This window comes from Emys orbicularis, chromosome 18, assembly GCF_028017835.1.
Source record: "Emys orbicularis isolate rEmyOrb1 chromosome 18, rEmyOrb1.hap1, whole genome shotgun sequence".
Classification (NCBI taxonomy): domain Eukaryota; kingdom Metazoa; phylum Chordata; order Testudines; family Emydidae; genus Emys; species Emys orbicularis.
Window position 1 is genome coordinate 3864121 of NC_088700.1, and position 20432 is coordinate 3884552.

At 38.5% G+C, this 20432-nt stretch overlaps 1 protein-coding gene across 1 annotated transcript in view; it reads left to right on the forward strand.

The window, feature by feature from the left end:
- The window catches only part of DENND1A (DENN domain containing 1A), a 217743-nt gene that overhangs the window by 36851 nt on the left and 160460 nt on the right, over positions 1-20432 (forward strand). The window contains exons 3-5 of the mRNA XM_065418676.1: positions 10792-10861; positions 12077-12157; positions 16269-16322. Coding sequence (XP_065274748.1) covers positions 10792-10861; positions 12077-12157; positions 16269-16322 — 205 coding nt within the window. The remainder of the gene's footprint in view (positions 1-10791; positions 10862-12076; positions 12158-16268; positions 16323-20432) is intronic.

Here is a 20432-nt window from a genome sequence, read left to right on the forward strand (position 1 = left end):
TGTTTGGGTATTTTTGGCTGGGTACACTAGTTTGCATTTGTTTCTACAAACAGATTTGAACCTGCATCTTTGCTGTTGCCTGGATGATTTTGCATGGCATTATTGTTTTTCCACTAGTGTTCTTTAAACATAAAACATATTTCTGTTAAAAGCTGCAGTACAATGAAGTTGTCTTATAAGGTTCTGACTAACCCTAATCATTATGAGACATGTAACTAATGGTGTTTTGTATTTTCAAGGAGTGCACTAAAAAGGTGATGACATATGAGTTACTGAATAAGGTACTGTGCAACGTGTGCAGCAGAGTTTGTGCAGACCTTATATAGTGTAAAAAGCAGTTTTCCTGTGCCCATATTTGCTTATTTTGTATATAAATAAGCATACTTCCTTCAGACTGGCCTGTCTCCAGCTATGTGGCTGGGTTGCATGCTGAGATATTTCTGTGGAAGAGAAAAGTAAAGGCGGGGGTGGGGGGGGGGAGAGAACATCTCCCTCCTAGACTGGAGGGAGTCTAATTTGATTTTGGTGATTTGTGGCAAGTATTGTCATTTAAAAATATGAGGGACATCTTGGTGAGAGAACTGTAAACAGATACAGAATGTAGCCCTGGAATAAAACAATGTCAGATTCAGCAGCAGCATTTCCTTAGCACTTATTTTGTTTATCTTCCAGTAATGTTCTGATTTATGCTTACTGGAGTCTTTGAACTTCAACTGTCTTGAACAATCTCTAGTCTATTACTTATTTTAATGTTGCTTGAAACAGGGTCGCTTTTTTGCTGTGGTGCTCTGGGCAATTTCACTGCAGAGCGCTTCCCTTCCTTTGTTTAACCTGTGACCTGTGAAAACAAGAGTTAATCAAAAGTTCTAAGGTAGCTAAGAGGAAGGGGAAGTGTTCGGTTACAAATTAAATATGAGCAAGTCATAAGCCATAAATCCTCAATAGTGCTACCAGTTGTGCTACTTAAGTCACATGTGGTACAGAGTGTTTTGGTTATAAATTCAACCTCTGTGTCCATAGGTTTTTTGTTTGATTGTTTTTTAAGGATATGTAGCACGCTGGCTTTCTCTAAGACAAAATCCACATCTTATGCTTTCAGCTGGCATTTGAAAGCACATCATCTACTTCTTTCTCTCTTTTTGGTGTGATTTTTAGCTTCTTAATTATCTTGTCACTACTCAGTGAATGGAGGCAGACAGCATTGTTTTCCTCAGAGAAGTAAACTTATGGAATAAGTCGCCAGGTAAAACTATAGAAGCAAATAGGATAAATGAGTTTGAGGCAGTTGGACACTTAGCGTGAAAGAAAAGATTTCAATGGTATAGTGACAAAGAGAGCGAAGTGAGAGCTGAAATGAACTTCCAGGAGACATTCTTAACATTGTTGTTTACGGTGACTGTGAAGTGACCACAGCTTTGTCACACCTTCAAAACTAAGTAGCCTTTAAGTTTAAAAGAAAATTGTATTTAAGAGCAGCTAATTACCCTATCAGTGTTTTATACTAAAAAATATTCAACTATTCATTGAGAATTGGCTTGATATTATTCTTATGATACCTTTTAATTCCAGTTGTTAGGATTGGATTGGAAATTTTTATATCAGTTCTTAAAGATTAAAAAAGCAAGAAGGCCATACCATGAGACTCAAGTGAAAGGTTTGATCCTGCAGGTTTTTTGACCCACCATTTCCTCCCAGTGGCTACCGGAAGTGCTGTATGGCCGATCTTTAAAGCATGTGTGCATATGCTTATCTATAGCTAATATAGAACGTATAATAGGATGATGTAAAATTCTAATCCTGTGAGCTTGAATGGTCACAGTACTCACAAACAAACCACCCGGGAGTTTTGCAGGTCTTCCCAACGAAATGTCATTTAAACCTCTATTCTGTAATGTGCCATCATTTATTCTGGGTGTGCCACACATTTTACAGAGAAATTGTTTTACAAATTCATGGCAACAACCAGTCTCTGAGCATTCTTAAATGATTACAGTTACATCCCCCTCTCCAGCAGATGTGATGTAAACTGCACCACCCCATGATCTGTCTCCTCCCACAGTAGGGATGGTCTTTGCAGAGAATTTTGAATCTCAAATAGTCCTTACGGTGTATTTAGAGCATATAACATTTATTGGGGTTACTTTTTATATTCTTCCACTTGTAAAGCCAAGCTCCCATAGTGCCATGAATCCAACAACAAAAACCTATGAAGGGGGCGGGGGGGAATTAACAGTAATGCATTTAAAGAAGCCTAAAAACACCAAGGTGCTACTGCAATTCAAATTATATATAAAAAAAATTGTGATGTCCTGTCCCTTTAAATGCTTGAGCACTCCCCTTTCCCCAATGCAAAGCCTCACTTTCATGTTGCTCTCAATTTTGCAGCTAAAATAATAAAATGAACAGGAGAGTTGTGTTTCTATCTCCTGTGCTTGGTCCAGAAATATAACATTGGTGACGCAGGATTTATATTCCATGTGTGTCCAGTGCTTGCATTGCAAGAAGAAGAAAAAAAAGTAAGCCAATACTATGCGAAAGGGGACAAAGCTCACCTAGAAGCACAGGGTGACAGCCTTCTATTCTTGCTCCTGGGACAGTGGGAACCAGCCAGCTAGAGAGGGAAAAGTAGGCAAATAAAGATAGAACAAAGGATAAGAGTTCTGCAATTACTGCCAAAATGGTTCAAACTGAGCAATGAAGTGGAAGCAAGCAGCCATCTTCGTTGACCACATGCAAGCAGATGGGCAGGTAAACACTTAGCCTGCACTGAGGATCTTTAGCTAGGAGAGGGAGCCCAAGTGCAGCCAAAGGCAGAATTCTGCATTTTGCAGTGTAAGCATATGGCCAGCAGAGCGTGATCCAGTGCAGACGGTACAGTTTCCTTTTAAAAAAAAAAAAAAAAAAAAAAAAAAAAAAAGGGAAAAGAGAGAATTTCCCTGTGGGAGAGACGTCTAGAAGGCAAATAGCGCAAAGGGAGTGAGACGCTCTCATCATTATCTTCAGAATTTGGACGTTTCATACCTATCTGTATTGTGGACATTCTACCTTGCTTACCTTTCCGTTTTTGGGCCAAAACATGGAATTCTATCATTAGTTGCTCCTCGTACGCAATGATGGGCATTGCTACTTCAATTTTGCATAGGGACTCAGTGCAACAATACTGATGGACTGTTATGCCTGCCATGCTCAAGCTCTTGTCAGCCCAAAAGAGCAGCAGATGAAGTGTTCTATCTCATTTTGATTGATAGGTTACCCATCCCTCGCTCAGACATCAACAAAGAAATTACTGTGGATGATGTGCTTTCTCTTGTGAAGGGAATGGTGCTATAAGGTACAGTGTTGGATCATAAGAATCCCCAGTTTACACAATTAGTGTCATGTCAACATGAATTATCTGTGAATCATGGTTGCATCTTGTGGGGAATGAGAGTGATCATTACGAAATCACGGCAAGTTCAGGTTTTAGAAGCCCTTCACGCAGGTCATTTCGGTATTATACGGATGAAGCCATAGACCGGAGTTATGTCTGGTGGCGAGGCATCAACAAAGATTTTGAGAGGAAGGCGAAGTTCTGTACTACGTGTCAGCACATTCAGCATGATCCTGGTTCAGCACAATCCCTGCCTGTTGGTTGTAGCCTGAGTCTCCTTGGACATGTATTCATGTGGACTTTGCTGGACCTTTAGAAGGTTATATGTTTTTGGTCATAGTCAACACCCATTTGAAATGGCCAGAAGTTTTCAGAAGGACTTTTACTATAGCTGCCAAGACAATTGGACATCATCGTACCTTGTTTAACCAATTTGGTTTACTGTTACAGTTAGTGAGCGACAATGGACCTCAATTCTATTGTGAAAAATGTCAGAGGTTCTTAACTTCAAATGGAATTCAGCACATATGCTCTGCTTCATACTATCCTGCTATAAGCAGATTAGTGAAACACTATGTACGAACACTTAAAACATGCCTTAAGAGCTAATAAGTCTATATGGACTCGTCAGCAGAAATTGGACAATTTCTTGCTTACCTACAGAAACACACCACACGCTACTACCCAGGAGTCACCTGCAACTCTTTTCTTGAAGAGATCTTTGCTTACCTGTTGGGACCTGCTACGTCCTGATATTGCCTCACGTGTAGCCAAATCCAAAGCTATGCAGATTGATCAATGTGAGACCTGTCATCATTCTTTTCAAGTAGGAGGCTTAGGCCTGGTCTATACTGGGGAATTTGGTCGGTATAACTATGTTGGTCTGGGGTGTGATTCACACCCTTGAACGATGTAGTTACACTGACCTAACCCCAGCTGTAGACAGCGCTAGGGCAACTAGCTACCACCTCTTGGGGAGATGGATTATCTATGCTGACAGGAGAAGCCTTCCCATCAGTTTAGGTAGTGTTTTCACTGAAGCAGTACAGTGGCAGCAGTGGAGTTGCACTATTGCAGCATTTAAAGTGTAGACAAGCCCTCAATGTGGACTTGCAACTATGGTTGTGGAGTGAAATGCACGGGACCTGTTTAGTTCATGATAAAACTCTCCAACAGTATTTTATGGAAACAACAGATGCACCAGTTGCAGCCTTGACAAGCACTGGAGTATGGGGATGACCAGGAGGACTTTTTGTTCCTCCCATTGAACCTCCTTCCATTACAACTGTTAATTTCAGTGGCTTGTTGGGAGAAACTTTGGTACCAGATCCAGTTGATTCCGTACCAGAGCCAATTGGTTCCTTCCCACTGACAGTTCCTGTTTGGAATGCTGCCTCTTCAACATTACCACATTATCCCAAGAGAGAGTGAAAACCAGCTGTGCTCCTGAGCTCATAAGTTGCTTAGTGAATTGCTATTCCAGGGCAGAATAATCTATTGCAATTTAAGAGTCTGCAGTAGTCCACCCGCAATTTATAGGTTATATAGTGTTCTTGTTAGCCACATACATGATAATGGATATGTGTTTGGAAATATTTTTAAAGTAGGGCAGAGGACTGTAATGTCCTGTCCCTTTAAATGTTTGGGCACTCTCCCCTCCCCAGTGCAAAGCCTCACTTTCATGTTAGTTTCAGTTTTTTCAGCTAGAACAAAAAAGCAATCACAGCAGACAGCTGTTTCTGTCAGGTCCCTCTGTGACTGTCTATCTCCTTTGCTGCTGCATCCAGAATATAACACACATTGCTTTTTTTGTGCATAAAAATGATACAGGGAGCTTCCATAACTAGATGAAGGTTTCATATGCCCCATTGGAAAGCTGGACATCTTCTATCCCAATTGAGATAAAGTTTCCTTTTTTAGTCATGAGATGTTAGACCTTAAACTTGTCACTGGTGAACCTCACACCAGTGTGTTTTTGGGGAGAGAAGGAGTAGCGAAATTCACCATTTGGGAGGAAGAAGTAAAAATGTTATGGAATATTAAGTGTTAGGGTGGCAGTACTGAGAGATAAATCCCTAATGGAGGAAGGCAGAGGTTGTGCTGATGGAGATGGCTTACTGAGCAGAGTACAGGAGAGGCATTCAAAGGTGCATAATCAGATTGTTTCTATGACCTGGCTTTACAATCCATAACATCACTCTGTCTGTGTGCATCCATAGAGAACAAGTCACTTTGTTTTTCTGTGTGTATAGACATGCATATCATTTAATTTCTTTTGATTTTTTCCAAGACGCTCATCCATTGCTCTGGGTGTTTTAAAATACACAATATAAAAATTCTAATTGGAATGAACTGTCTCTGACACTTACTAGATTTGCTGCTCACAATAATACTAAACTTGTATGTAAACAACTATCAGCCCATATCCTTAGTTCTACTCCCCTCCTCAGTCTCCCAAAAGGAAAACAATTGAGCTTTACAGTGCGTCTGAAAGGTTTGCAAATTTGGGTAGTGACTAATGTATTTTATGGAGAGCGATGTAAAAACTTTAGAAATGGGCTTATATGTGAAAATCTCTCTAAATAAATACATCTGTCAATTGAAAGAAAATCTCAAAGGTGCTGCTATGTCTTCCTTTAAACTATTCAGGAAGAAGGAGGAGGATCCAGTAATTAGGGCACTAACGTGGGAATCTGGAGACTTGGGTTCAGTTCTGTGCTCAGCTAGACTTCCTTCGTGACCTTGTGCATGTCTCTTCACCTGTCTGTGCTCCAGTTCACCATTTGTAATGTAGGATAATAGCACTTCCCTACTTCACAGGATTACCACGAGGATAAACACATTAAAGCTGTGAAGTGCTCAGTTTATAGAGTTTAAGGCCAGAAGGGACTACCAGATCATCTATGACCTTTTGTGTATCACAGGCCACCAACACCGCCCAGCACCTGCATCCTAAACCCAACAACCAAAATTAGATAAAAGCTTTACCACCCACGGGAAATTAGACTATTATGTACCACAGGCAGAGAATAGGAGGCACTGAGATGCACCAGTGCCCAAGGTTCCCACAAGGGAAATGATTAAGTGTGATATATCCAGATAAAGCTGGCAAGTGACCCGCACCCACATGCTACAGAGTGAGGCGAAAACCCCCAAAGATCATTCCAATCTGACCTGGAGAAAAATTCCTTCCTGACCCCACCTACAGTGATCATAGTTAAACCCTGAGCGTGACAGTAAGAACCAGCCAGCCAAGCACCTGAGAGAGAGATCTAGGAGAATCTAAGATACACTACATTTGCAATTTTTTCAAATATTATGTAGTAAAAGATTGGCAATTACTGTGTTGATAAAATTAAACATTACCAACACACTGCACTGTGCAGCCACAGCAATTTAAATATGTAGTTAAATGTTATGAACGGCAGAGAATTCTCGAGTCTGTAAAAGGGACTTTGTAGGTAGCATTTCCAATAAATTGCTGAAAGACACACACATCCTCTCAGGGTAACACAGAAAATACAAGGGAATTACATTAGATTTTCTGTGGAGGTGCCATTACTCCAAGGGCATTATGTTACCAGTACTGCCTCTTACATTGTACCAGTGATAACAGAGAAGGCGATCAGTCCTTTCTTGGTGAGAAATCTCCCTCAGTCACACAAATAATTTGAGATTAAAGGAGAAATCTACTCTTCTCCAAGTCACAGTTATTAAACAGTTATTGAGAAAAATAACCTTGTTTCCAAAACTGAGAAGCTGGAAATGTACATTTTTGTATTAGTGGGAGACTGTTGTTGGGAAGTTAACTGCTAAAGCTAATGCTGAATTATGTAATGATTTTAATTGCAGTTAATATATGAGACTAATGGGCAGTTGAGCATGTGAGAGAAATGTGCTGCTGTCCCACATCGAGATCTTCTCTCCCTGCCCTACTCATATATAATCTGCAGCTCCATAGTATGGTTGTGTTTAAGGAAGATGCTCTTGGCTGTGTGCATATGTTGTTTCTTTGCTTATACCATTGCTCTTACTACTTAACTTTATTACTGTCAGGCAGAGTCATCTCTGATTCCTACCCAAACCCTTACCCTTTTAAGGAATCCCCCCCCCCCTTCCCAGTTATCTGAATACCAGTCAGGCAAATTTTGCCTTTCTAAAAGCAAAATACAGGGAGTGGAAAAAGCCTGTAGAAATTTCCTTTCCTTCCCTGCAGGTCTGCCTGGTACACTGAAGCAAGACCGTGTCTCAAGACAACTGCTGTAGGCTAGAAGCCTGCTGCATTTATACCCAGATGAAAGGGGCAATGCAGAGTCTTGTGGGGATTCTCCACTGGCTACATAAAGCTTGGTTAGAAAGCAAGGAGTCAGGCCGTGACAGCTTAGCAAACGGAGCACAGGTCCCCAAAGGCATTCTCTTGTATGCTTAATACTGTACCTTATAGAAAACGGTAGTCTAAACATCTAGACCTCTTATAGATGTGTTGGTCTGGCAAAGTCATTCTATGTTGGCTGTAATTGTGTTTGCTGAAAAATCCCCTATTTGAAACAGCAATGTTTCTGATTTCTGGATATTTTTGTATCATTCTTTCACTCACTCCCCACCCCCTCCCCGCAAGATTCTTGTATATCTCCCTAGTAGCCATGGGTGCCCGACATTCTTGTGTTGTTGCCAGCTTTGTAGTATGAAACATGAATGCATTTCATCATCACCTAAATAGGAGATGCTAATTTTCAAACTGTAACATTGTTTGAATCCATAAAATACTGAACTAGATCAGTTACACTGAGCTATGAATATTACTTGAGAGAGACGGGACAAAGTAGGAGTAGAAAGTGACAGGCCAGGATAATAACCATGTCCAATAAGAGAGATGTATGAGCAGTAAGGAAAAATAGGGAGTGAGCAAGTGTAATAGAAATGGTAGCATGCCTCCCCTCACCCGGAACTGTGTGCAGAATGACCGTCAGTTCAGACATTTTAGCAATGTGTAAATATAAATATTTATCTCCACTTTTTTGTATACAGAAACTATTTACTAGCTGCTGACTGACAGAGTTAAAATGGAATTTGGATCCAATGTCCTTGCAGGCAACTGAATAAAACCTATAGAGTTGGCATGTTTGGCTTAATGAAGCAATACAGGAAACTCTGTTGGCTCTGTAGCAAGATAAGGTTCAGCTGTGAACTCTGGCCTCCCAACAGGGGAAAACAGTGGCTCTTTGAAGAGGTATACAACCCGACTTTGGTTTCAAAACCTCAACACTGCCATCACTAGAGAAGCATCAGTCAGTGCAAAAAGGTGCATGGAAACTATGCTGTCACAGCCAGCCTCAAACTCTGTACCAAAAGGACTCAAACTTGAACACCAGCTGATTTCTAAAGGACTACCTTGTAGCAAACAATTATTAAACCATTAAATGTCTCATTCTGAGGAGATTGGTTAGATTCTATTTATCAAGCATTGTGTGAAGTTGCAACCCAGTCAAAATTAGAAATTGAAATCTCTCTCGTTTACTACTTATATGCTATTGACAGAAATCTAGTTTAAAACAAAAATAAAACTTCTAAAATATTGTAATTTTGATTCTATAAATGGCATTTTCAGCTAAGGATCCCTGCCTGATTAAGTCTAATTCAGTATGTATTCCTTGAAGTAGGTTTTCTTTTTCATATTGTTAGCTTAAAAAAAAACAAAAAACAAAAACCCTTCTTTTGAAAAATATTTTGTGATGCTTGTATGGGCTTGTTTACCAAGTTCTTGTTAATCTCTGAGCAGGAGTTTTACTCTGAAAGGATTTCTTGTTACTATTATAATGGCTTTTAACTCTGCTGAGGTTTATTTAACTAAATGGGAAGAGAGAAACTTATCTGTCTAATCCCTCTTGAATGTTTACATTGTGATGCCAAACTAAACGTTATTTAAAGTGGTAATTCTCTCTCTGTGCAATAGTCAATATGTGGTTCCCAGAGTCACTTGAAACATATTAACATAAGCGATAGTACTGTCATATAACGTGAAAAGCTAAGTTGCTTATCGGTATATTTTGATAAGCTACTTAAATTTTACAGTAGCATTGGCTGGCTTCAAACAAATGTTAATGATGGAGTGCTGTTCACTTTATCTGTCACGTATATTGCTTCTCACTTCATTTATTACTACAAGCTGTACAGTTACTAACCATAGGGGCCCTGATTTCTTTACAGTTGGCAGGATGTAGTCATATTGTGTAAAGGCTTTAAATCTTGTCCAACTATATCAAAAATATACTTTATTTGCTTCACAAGGCATCTGTGATTAACAGAGAAATCACTTTATGCTTCATACTCCTAGCTTGCCTGTTCACTATAGCTTAGGGGAAATTCCTTGCAGAGATTTAAAAAATAAATACACTCAAAGACCCTTGCTATGCAAGCATGGTATAAAATCCAAGCAGAGCTTCCTACAGCACAGACCAGTGTCTTAGCTGTCTGTCCTTGTTTATGTGCAGTAGAAACGTCCCTAGAAGGCATAGCAGTACTAAATAGACATACAGTGTGAAAAAGCAGATACATAATTTTCAGCATGTTCGCGCCTTTCAAAGTTGACTCTTTGTTACTGATTATTGTAAAGAACTGATATGGTATAAATGAGACAAATTTGCATTCAGGGTAAGAAGTATACTTGGTCTAACTACAGCTTGAATAAATGGAATTTTATAGATGCTGGGTAAGAGAGTATACCCATCATTCTGGCGATTCATTTTAAAAAGAAATAATTTTTTAAAGAATATGCAAATAATTTTATGGTAATAAAAAAAAAAATAAGGGCAGGATCCAATTACAGAACAGCCACCTTTTTCTACCCTTTTTAGGGCCCCAACAGCTGCACTGAAGGTCACTAATTAAGCATGCACTATGGGAAAACTTTGTATAATTAAAAAAGTGTCCAACAACATGTGCACTTGTAAACAATTCCAGAATGTTACCAATGGCTGCATAGACAGTTATGACTTCTGTATGATCATCCCTTTATTGCATGTACAGTGAAATGAGTTTGGAAATGGTGGCCTTTGTTCTTATGAATTTTCAGCATTGACTCCTTGGATTCTTAGACCTACTTTCACCCATTGCTGCCTTTTATGGTGGTGCCATGCTGTGGCCAGAAGCTCCAGGAGTGATTATTGGAAGCTCTGCAATCAACGGAAGGGGATCAGTGGCCAATACATGCTGCAGTGCCATGGCTCGCCCTCCTGGCCACACCCACTACAGGAGAGAGAACTCGCACACCTTCCTGCCAGCCATTTATCAAAGTGTCAGCTCCGATGGTGTGGCTTTTGTTAATGATGCATCAACTGTGTATAACAAAACTTGCCAATCTAGAATTACATGATGATATTTTCAAGTAACTTACAGTTGTGCTTTTTCTTTTTGTTTTTTAGTTATCTCCCATGGTTTGAAGTCTTTTATAAGCTGCTCAACATCTTGGCAGATTATACAGCAAAAGGACAGGTACTTTTCGGAGCTCTCTCATTTTCCAAACATCACATGTACTAGATAGGGTGAAAATTAACCATATAGGCAATACTCTCATAAGAGAATACCCAGTTTAATTGTCAATCTGTACCATACAGTCCTATAGAATGGACTTTATGATCTACTTAGCTACTCTCATAAAAAGGGCCTTGAGAAATGCAAACACATTTTAGGTTAAGTTTGGTATCCAAAAAAGAGTCATTGGAGAGAGCCAGGTACAGTTTAGTTAGGCAAGTACCATGAAAGTTCCTCCAGCATTCTGTTAATTAGTACCTTAATCATTGCCATAGCATCTCTGCAGTTCTGGTATTGGTCCTCCTGGAAGACAGACTAACTGTGCTTCTATGAGTGTTGGACAGATGTCTTCTCTATACCTACTTATGTGGTGACCCGATACAGATTTGAAACCAGGTCTGCTGAGGCAAAAGACCTTTTTCCTGTTGCTCATCCTATCTGTCTTACCAATGTTGAAGACATAGATTTTTACACTTAAAATTGGGGTGGTGGTGTGGAATTCAAGCATGCTTTTTAATATTTCATTCAAAATATGAACTGAAAATATTAAGGGTCAGTTCTAGGACTATAAATGAAAGTTGGTGGTGCATGGAGATTATGCATACTGTGGAAAACTTTATACGTTGTATGTATCATGTATGTTTCAGATACGATAGGCTACTGCAGTACTGTTCTAATCTGACTGGTTGCTATATGTTACTGCCTTGATTCCCTTACCATTTCTCCAATAATAGTCGTATTTTGCATTTTATCACACTTCTACAAATTAGAAGAAGAAGGTGCGCTTGCCTTTTTATAATGATGTCTTCAGCTGAAAGCAAATAGTTTCTGTTATGAAATAGTTGCTATGGAAGCTGGCCCTCCCTGGGATGAGATCATAGTCATGCATAGGATGGTGCCCTGATAGATTTCTTGAAAGATTTAAAAACATAAAAACCTACATGTGGGAAGATGTATTATGTTTTTAAAAGCAGCATTTTATATTGCCAGAATATTTGCATAGAAAATGGTGTCATTTCCTTTGAGTCTGCAGTATAAATCCTTTTGGCATCTGTTCCTTACATTTGCAAGTGATCTAGCCTCAGAGCACCCATATACTTATATCTCAGTGCCTGGCATGAGATGACAATTTATTGCTTAGTGTTCCTTTATTAAGCAGGTACCTTTTTATTTCAGGACAGTCAGAGGAATGAACTCCTAGAAACACTTCATAAACTTCCCATTCCTGACCCAGGAACACCTGTTAATCTCAGTGTGGTAAGTGAGGGAAAACAGCAGCAAACTAAGGAGACACATTTTCATTATGTACCATTGTAAGAGAAAAACATCAAAACAGCGCTTTCTTCTTTTTGAGTCTTGTAGCAGATTATATTGTTTTCCCTCAGGGACAGGGAGCTGTGCACGCCCCCTTTCCAGTCAAAGCCCTGAAGAGCCTCTCCATTTCCCTAGTGTTAACCCTGAAAAGAGTCCCCATCCTTTGATCTGCAGAGGACTGGGTGGGATTCTGTATGGACACTTGTGAGCATTGCTCCTAATCAGCTAGAGGGGTCACTGCTGAGCAACACAACACTCCTCTTCTTGGGGTTCATGATTCTACCTCTGCAGCACTCCCAGCCCCTGCTGGCCTGCATTAGGAACAAGACTGGGAAGCAAACTCAGAGTCCCCTGCCTGGCAGAGCAACACTCTGAGCACTAACACTTTGGTGCATGTGATTTCCGTGTGTGTGTGTCGTTCTCTTCCCCCCCCCCCCCCCCCCGAAACCAATAGTTATTCTTCCTCACACTTGCATTGAGGTTGTTATATTCTGTGCCAGTCTTCGTGAAAAACTAGTGGAAGAACTTACGTTTGGATGGGTTGGTGGGGCTTTAAGGGAAAGATTTCTCTTTGTTTTCTTCCAGTTGATGTTTGCGAATCAACCTTGTGTTCTGGGCAGCAATTCCTAAATCTGAAAAAGCCAGTGAAAAATACTCAACAACACATGTTGCTTTGTGTGCTGCTTAGGCTTTTAGAATTCACATTTAGAGCTGCTGATGTACAGCTACAGCTCTGCTTATCTGCCTGCCTCTTTCATTTCCCTTTCCCCCTTCCTTTTAAAACGAACTGCTGGCTACAAACAGCTTACTCTCATCACTTCACCCTGTAATGTCAGTCGACAGGTAGCAGTTGTTTGGCCTAGCTAGGTCACCAGCTGGCAGTGGAGATGACCCAGTCCTATCAAGGAAAGCTATTGTATGAACAGCATGTCTGCCTGACCTAGAGGACAAGCTGTCTCAGAGACAGGATGATCTGTTGGGATATTTCAGTTGTTTCATACCAGTGGTTTCAAGGAATGCTGTTGGTCTCCCCTTGCCTCAAACATTTCATGAGCATTGGAGCAGGAAAGAATATCAAAGGACAGCTTAGGGACTACTTTTGTTTTGGGCTATTTAAGCATTTTAGTTTAGCTGTTTACAAGTTGATGGATCTGTAAGAGCTTGTGGAGTTTTTTTCCTATTCATTGTGTAGTCTCAATATTCCATTTCCTCTTTGTTCCTTTTCAATTCAAATTAAAGTAGTGACACATTGGGAAGCTAAAGTCTGCATTGCATACCTGTTTTATCTGTAGTCAGTGTAGCTGTTTTAACTGCTAGATACTTCAGCCCAGAAATCGTTCATGAAGTATAGAATGTATGATAAACACTATATACAATAGAATTGTGTGACTTGTGGAAACATTACAAGAGCACAACAGTCCCCAAAAAACTTTAACACAAAATAAAGTGCCAGTCTTATAAGAAATTATAAAATTCAAAATAATATAAAATATACACACTATTAACTTACAAACAAAAATACTGAGTCTCTCTACCCACCCTCACCTCCCAAAATAAGAACTGCAGAAATGTCTTGCATTATCAAAATAGTTAATAATAAAACGAAAATAGTTTCCTGGAATGTAAAGCAAGTAAATCGCTCCATTAAGCAATTCACAAATTGCAGTGGTGTGAAGCATCAGGAAACTAGGAAACCAACATAAAAACTAGACAGTTTTTCAAATAGCTACAAATAAAAAGGTGTACACAAAATAGCTTTCCAGTTAAATTACTCAAACAGCATTATCTTCTTTAACACGCCAAGGATTAAGTAAACTGACCATAAAACAGGATAGCAAATTGTGAGTTTTGGTATTTGAAAGCCATGAATGAAAAATACATGGGCCTTGATCCTGCAAAGACTTATACATGTACTTAACTTTGCACATCATGGGTAATCCAGTTGAAGTTAAAGTATGCACACAGCTTAGCAGTACTGGGGCCTTGAACATTAATGTAGAACCCTCCCAGAGGGAATCCATCTGATTCCTCTAGCCAGTGCCTTTCTCCTAGAACCTGAAACCCCGCTATCATGTGTGTTAATTATTCTAAGTCCAGGCACACTACACAAATAGAACCACAGTTGTCAAAGTTGATAAATATCCTATAGTCATATCAATATGATAAACATGGAAATCCTCTTCTAATGAATCAGTGTACTAGATACATTCAAAAAATAGTGTTAGGAGTATGCCAACCATAAAGAAACCCACATGTATTTGGAAACCTTTATCAGATTAAATATAAGACCGATCTAGGCACCAGCAGAAGCATAACTACTTTATGAAGGTGTGCTTAGAAAAAAAATATTATTTCAGAATGTTTTTTTTAACTTGTAAACTCTGCATTGAATCTCATACTCATTGGTGACATAGCCTTCAGTATGTGGCAACATTAGTATTTGATGTAACATACAAACCTCCCCCTTACTTTTTGTACTTATTCCAGCCTCCTCTTACTTCTGTGGGTTGATTTCAAACATTTTGGTAATAGACAATGGATTCCCATTTATTGCACCTGAAAGAGATAATTTGTTCAGCTTTGTTTCTTCGTGCTGCACAATCATTTAATCATTGAATGCATTTTAAAAAAACGTTTTAAAAGTCCCATTGATGTTTGTTTGCAGTGGCCAAGTTCTGTAGTTAGATAATACTGTTAATTAATTTTATTGCTCATAGTCTGTACAATCAGTTATTGTATCAGTCATATACAATCATTGAAACTTGATGCCTCTTTACAGTGAGGGCTTTTCTGTATTGTATGTTTACAAATGTGGGAATGGCGTTATATGTTTATAATGGGTTCTTCTCCCATATAGTAATCTTTTTAGCACTGCAACTCTCTAGCTCTGTATTTATTTTGGGCTAGTTTTTGATATAACCGATGAATGGATGTTTATCTGCTCATTATGCATGTCTTAACTATGACCAGCTGGACTTGAAGCAACAGCATCTGCTATGGACGAAATTTGCCATATGCAAACTTGGTAGTTTGCCTGTCTGGTGTGGTAGATCAGGGCATCTAAAGGGGGTACTTGGCAGGTTGGAGCATTTTTGGTGCAGATTTTTGACACCATCTACTATGAACATTCCAAACTATATAGCAATGCAAATGTGCATTGCGCAAGACTGCTCCATGTTACTATTAGCCATGGGATTCAAGAGACAATAAGCAAGAGAATAGTTAATAAATGATATATCTTAAGTTCTGTTTGCTTTCTTAAATGGTGCTGCTTTTTTAATTTCACAGTATATATTTCCCTAGAGGAACTCTCATTTATTCTGCCAGGTGATATAATTTTGCAGCGCTTCAATCATTCTCTAGCAGTCATCAGGAATACTCTTAAGGTACCACTGGAGAATCCTATAATATATAAAAGGAGATATGTCAAGGAGATCAAAAGCAACCATTGTTATTGCATCAGAACTCTTTGTATTTCATGCAGCTATCGGGGAGGGTAATTATGAGAGTTCCCTAGTTTAAGACAAAGGATAAAATTACCAGTCAGTTTCATTCTCTGAAAGTAGGAGCCCTTTTTAGATACAGCTCCATTTCTTTTGTTGCCTAAACAGTGAAACACATTAATATTGTACTACCTTAGGCCAAAAAGGAGCTGGCTGTTGCATGTTCTGTACTCAGACATGGATCTTGCAGTGGGCTGAGGAAAGATGGTCTGAATTACAGAAAGCTTTGGAGTTCTTCTGACATAGGTCATAAATAGTGTGAGGCTATGTGTATTAATACATCTGAAGTACAAGAATTACATGTAATTTATCCTTTTAAAGATATTTGATACTTTGTGACTCAACGTTTGTTATAGTATTTTTTTAACCTTGAGAAAAAAAATCTAAATTTTGAAAACAATGGCAAAATGATCTCATTGGTAGTTGATAGAAAAAGTTGTTATATATCAGTTTCCTTTTGCAATTATGGGCTAAACACATTACTGATTCCAAGCAATATTTTGTATTTCTTTTAACTATGCAAAAATAATTGTTTGTTTTTTCCTTTCCAGCATTCTTACTTTAGTGTGCCTGACATCACAGAGCTTCCCAGTATCCCTGAAAATGTGAGTAGCATAGAGGATTATACATTTTACAGTTTGTTTTCCTTTTAATTTCAAGAACAGCAAGACAAAAAATTATCCTCACTTAGAGCTAGTAGTCCCAGTTACATGATATTTTGTGAACTCGTACTAGATATTGAAACTCTTCCACTGTTTATCTTCTCAAACGTTAAATATTACTGTACCAAATTGTGTTACAGGATGTCTGCTGCTAAATTGCTTCGGCAGGATTAACCAGTGACACAATAAATTAGCTTTTTCCATAATTACTGTAAATTAACCCCATAAAGCTTCTCTCCAGTATTCTCTCTAGAGCAAATGATTTACAGTGTCAGATGATCAGATTAAATTGTCTATTTAATTAAGAAAAAATATCAAGTGAATGGGAAGTTGTGACAGAATAATGGTCTCTTGATGTAAATGCCAAATCAAGATGTTTATTTTCAGAGATGCAGACATTAATAATGAGTGTTCCCTAAAAAATAAGGATATTTAAAAATAAAATAGCTCATCAGGAAAATGACTTATTCTGCAATAGGTGTCTTAGTGACTGTTTCTAGCCCTACCACTATTGATAAAGCTTGCTGCTTTCTGATTGGTTTGCAAGGCAAACTTAGTTTGAATGAATGAAAATATCTTTGATAAAAAGTTATTATTTAAGAGAAACACTTACAGTTTCAGCCCACCCAAAACTGACTGACTAAAAACAATATTTTTGCTAATGACTGTGGATTAAGGAGGCTCGGCCATCTTAGTGGCATTTGCCAATGTCAGATACTATAATAATCTATTTAAAACTTAATTGTTATCGGGTACAGATCTGTGAAGTATTTTTCAAAGTGACGCCATGGCAGACCATTTTGGGGTAGAGGAGGTATTAGTGTGTGCAGCTGTGCATATGCATGCATGAGTGAGGCAGATGAGAAGTTTTATCTATTTCACTTTTACCTAAACAGGCAAAATAGAAAGGGATGTTGTTAAAAACTTCTAAAGTTCTTTATTTTTTAAGAACATTTACAATTTCACCATGAGCCAATAATAAAATAGCCCTGGCTTTTGTCACTTCCAACCCACTTGCCCCCAAATTAAAGTTTTGTGCTCCCTCTGCTGGTTTCCCAACTACAGTTAATATACCCGGTTTCTATAGTTGTGCTGCTGCCATCAATGATGCTTCAGACTCAGTAAGCAGAAAAGAAGTATAACTTCAGTAACTGACTGACTGTGCATTTCTGTGGGATAGAGTTTCTGTTTTAAAATTAACCTTTTCAGAAAGATTGAAAAATACACTGTATTGACAGTTTCAGAGTAGCAGCCGTGTTAGTCTGTATCCGCAAAAAGAACAGGACTTATTTGTTAGTCTCTAAGGTGCCACAAGTACTCCTGTTCTTTTTCCTGTATTGAAGCTGTTCTTAATGTTTTCTGAAGTTTTTTAATAATGCTATTTGCTGTTTTGAGTCAAGAATGTTAATGATGAATTTAAATATATCTAGTTGAAAATCATAACATTTAAAATGCCTAAATTGCTAGGGCTTCAGAAGGGGTGAAGTGCAGTTGTTTTGTATAAAACCTCCTTGGACTTTTCAAGATATCACCTTTGGTATTTTCTCCCACATTTTTTATCCTGCCCCACCCGTGTGTTCTTAGTGCCTTCACAATTTGGTGTCTGAATTCTGGCTAAGCGCTGGGGCAATGAATTCCAGTTTTCTGGACTTCTCTGCAGCTTAGTGGCTACGTTGGCAGGAGACTTTAAGGGTAGCATTCTCTTTTGTGAAGACAGCATGCTTCCTCTCTGCCATACCTACACAGTGGCAGGCAACAGATCAAGAGTTTGGTCTATCTAGTATCCAGATGCAGATTATTAAAGATGATGGCCCTGTAGACAAATTGGGATGGAGGAGCATGGTAGGGACCTGTTAAGCAGACCATGGGACTGTCTTAAATGATCACATAAGGGACAATAAAGATCAGCTGCGTACCACGTAGCTTTCTAATGAAGGTTGAGCAGAACTTTACTCTGTTTCTGGGTTTTTTGGAGTGCTTTCTTCAGAGATACACTTCAGCCCAATGAGTACAGTGCCTTGTACAGGTTTCACCATACCTCAGATATGTCATCGGGAGAGCTCTGCAAGTGTCAAATACCGAGAGGACCTAGCTGACATTTACTGGCCTTGACTACTCTTTAGACCTCCTCGTTGTGGGCCTTTTCCAAATCTGCCTGCCTAACATCTCAAAGTCCTGCTGCTAGATAAAGGACAAAACCTTCTGAGGTCAAATGCTGCACCCAAAAAAAAATAAAATCCATTTGTGTTATAAAAATAAATAATCCAGCCAGACCTTCTCATTATTTATTAGTGTGTTGCTTGGTGAGTTTGTGCAGCAGATGTGTTTGTCCCTTGTTTTTCCCATTGGAAATACACATAGTTACTGGCTTTTCTGTAGGTCTTTACATTGCCATTAAATTTAATACACATGCTTTTTTTTTTTTTTTTTTTTATGGCATTGGTTTTCACGGAACTTTGATACATTAGAAGTAATACAGGACTCATGTCCTGAAGCTAAATCAGCAGTCAGTCTGGTTTGAATGAGTATGGTATCTTTTCCCAAGTGGTGGTGGTGATAATGTTTTATTGCTAATTTGTCTTCTTTCATCTGATGAGCTCGAAGATTTTACAGTGAGGCCACCCAAGGAGGTTGGGAAGTATTATTCCTATTTTACAGATGGGTATGTTGAGTCACAAAGAGATTGAGTTGGGAGTGATCAAATAATGAATTACCAGCAGAGATTAAAATAGGATACAGGATATATCACACAGTACTGATTTCAGAATGTATAGTTTTATTTACCCTTAGTTTGTTACATCTGCAAGTGATGTTGGCTTGAGTCCTAAGGCATAAGCCAACTTCCCAAAACATCTGTACAGGAGACGTGATGAATGCTTATGAATCAAGGCTGTTATAAAAGAAAAGGCCTTGGACCAGAAGGACTTGGAAACACTTTGAAATCTTAATGTTCAGTCTGCAGGAGAGGGGATTGCCTTGTGATGCTAAAAAGCATCCCCTTTGGATCATTGAGTGGTGTTGATGGGCCTCAAAGAGAATAATATGGTCCCAGCAATGTGGGTATCAATGTGGGTGATGGGGGTTTTAATGGAGGGATCCTCAGCGTTCTGATCGGGAATGCAGAGGACACACATGGGAATAAAATGGAAACAATAACTGATGTAATAAAGTTAGTCCAATAAATTTTTATGCAAATTCATCAATCTAGGTCTCGGTATAAGAAAAGAATAAAAACAAATGTTGAAAATGAAACCCTTTGGTCTAAGGTTCGTTGGTAAAGTCAATTCTCAGCTACTTCTCAGGTTTCTACTTAATAAAAGCAGTGCTTTTCTTTGCTAATGAATATCATTGTGTAATTGCTCACTAGGGTTTTATCTGTCTGTCAAGGTAACTTTCAGGTAGGATTGTGGTTTATATAGACAATAATATAAAGGCATTAAATGAACATAAATCTTTATAGATTTTAAACAATTGACCTGCATTTTTAATAATGCCACATATCATGGCAGTAATTACATTTTTAAGCCTCTATTAACAAATGTTTAGTAGTGCTAGATTTTGAAGTTGTGTGTAATGATTAATGGAGAATCACATAGAGCTCCATTTGGAACATTAACAAACATGTCGTAATTATCTGGCTTTGTGTCAGACCAGAATGGTTAATGATCCACAAAAGCATTTAGTATGGACAGTTACATATAACAACTGAGATTTCACTATTTCAAAAGATTTCTTAGGTTATATGAAAGATTTATGAATGCATTGTGACTTTCAGAAATAAACAAATTGGGTTCATTGCAGGAAATACATTACCAAGTAGTGTTAGACACACAGTATCCATTGTATTTCAGATTTGTTAGGTAATTTAGCTGTTTCAGAGATGATGGAAGTTTCTGTCTGATGGTGCTGTGATATATATTCTTTCCATTTTACATCACAACCTCAAACTGCATGATATCTCACTTATTAAAATGTATGTATCTGATTTAAGTTCTTGAGTTCCATGACTTTTTTCAAACTGGTAATTTTATATTCCTGTATTTAGACCATTTG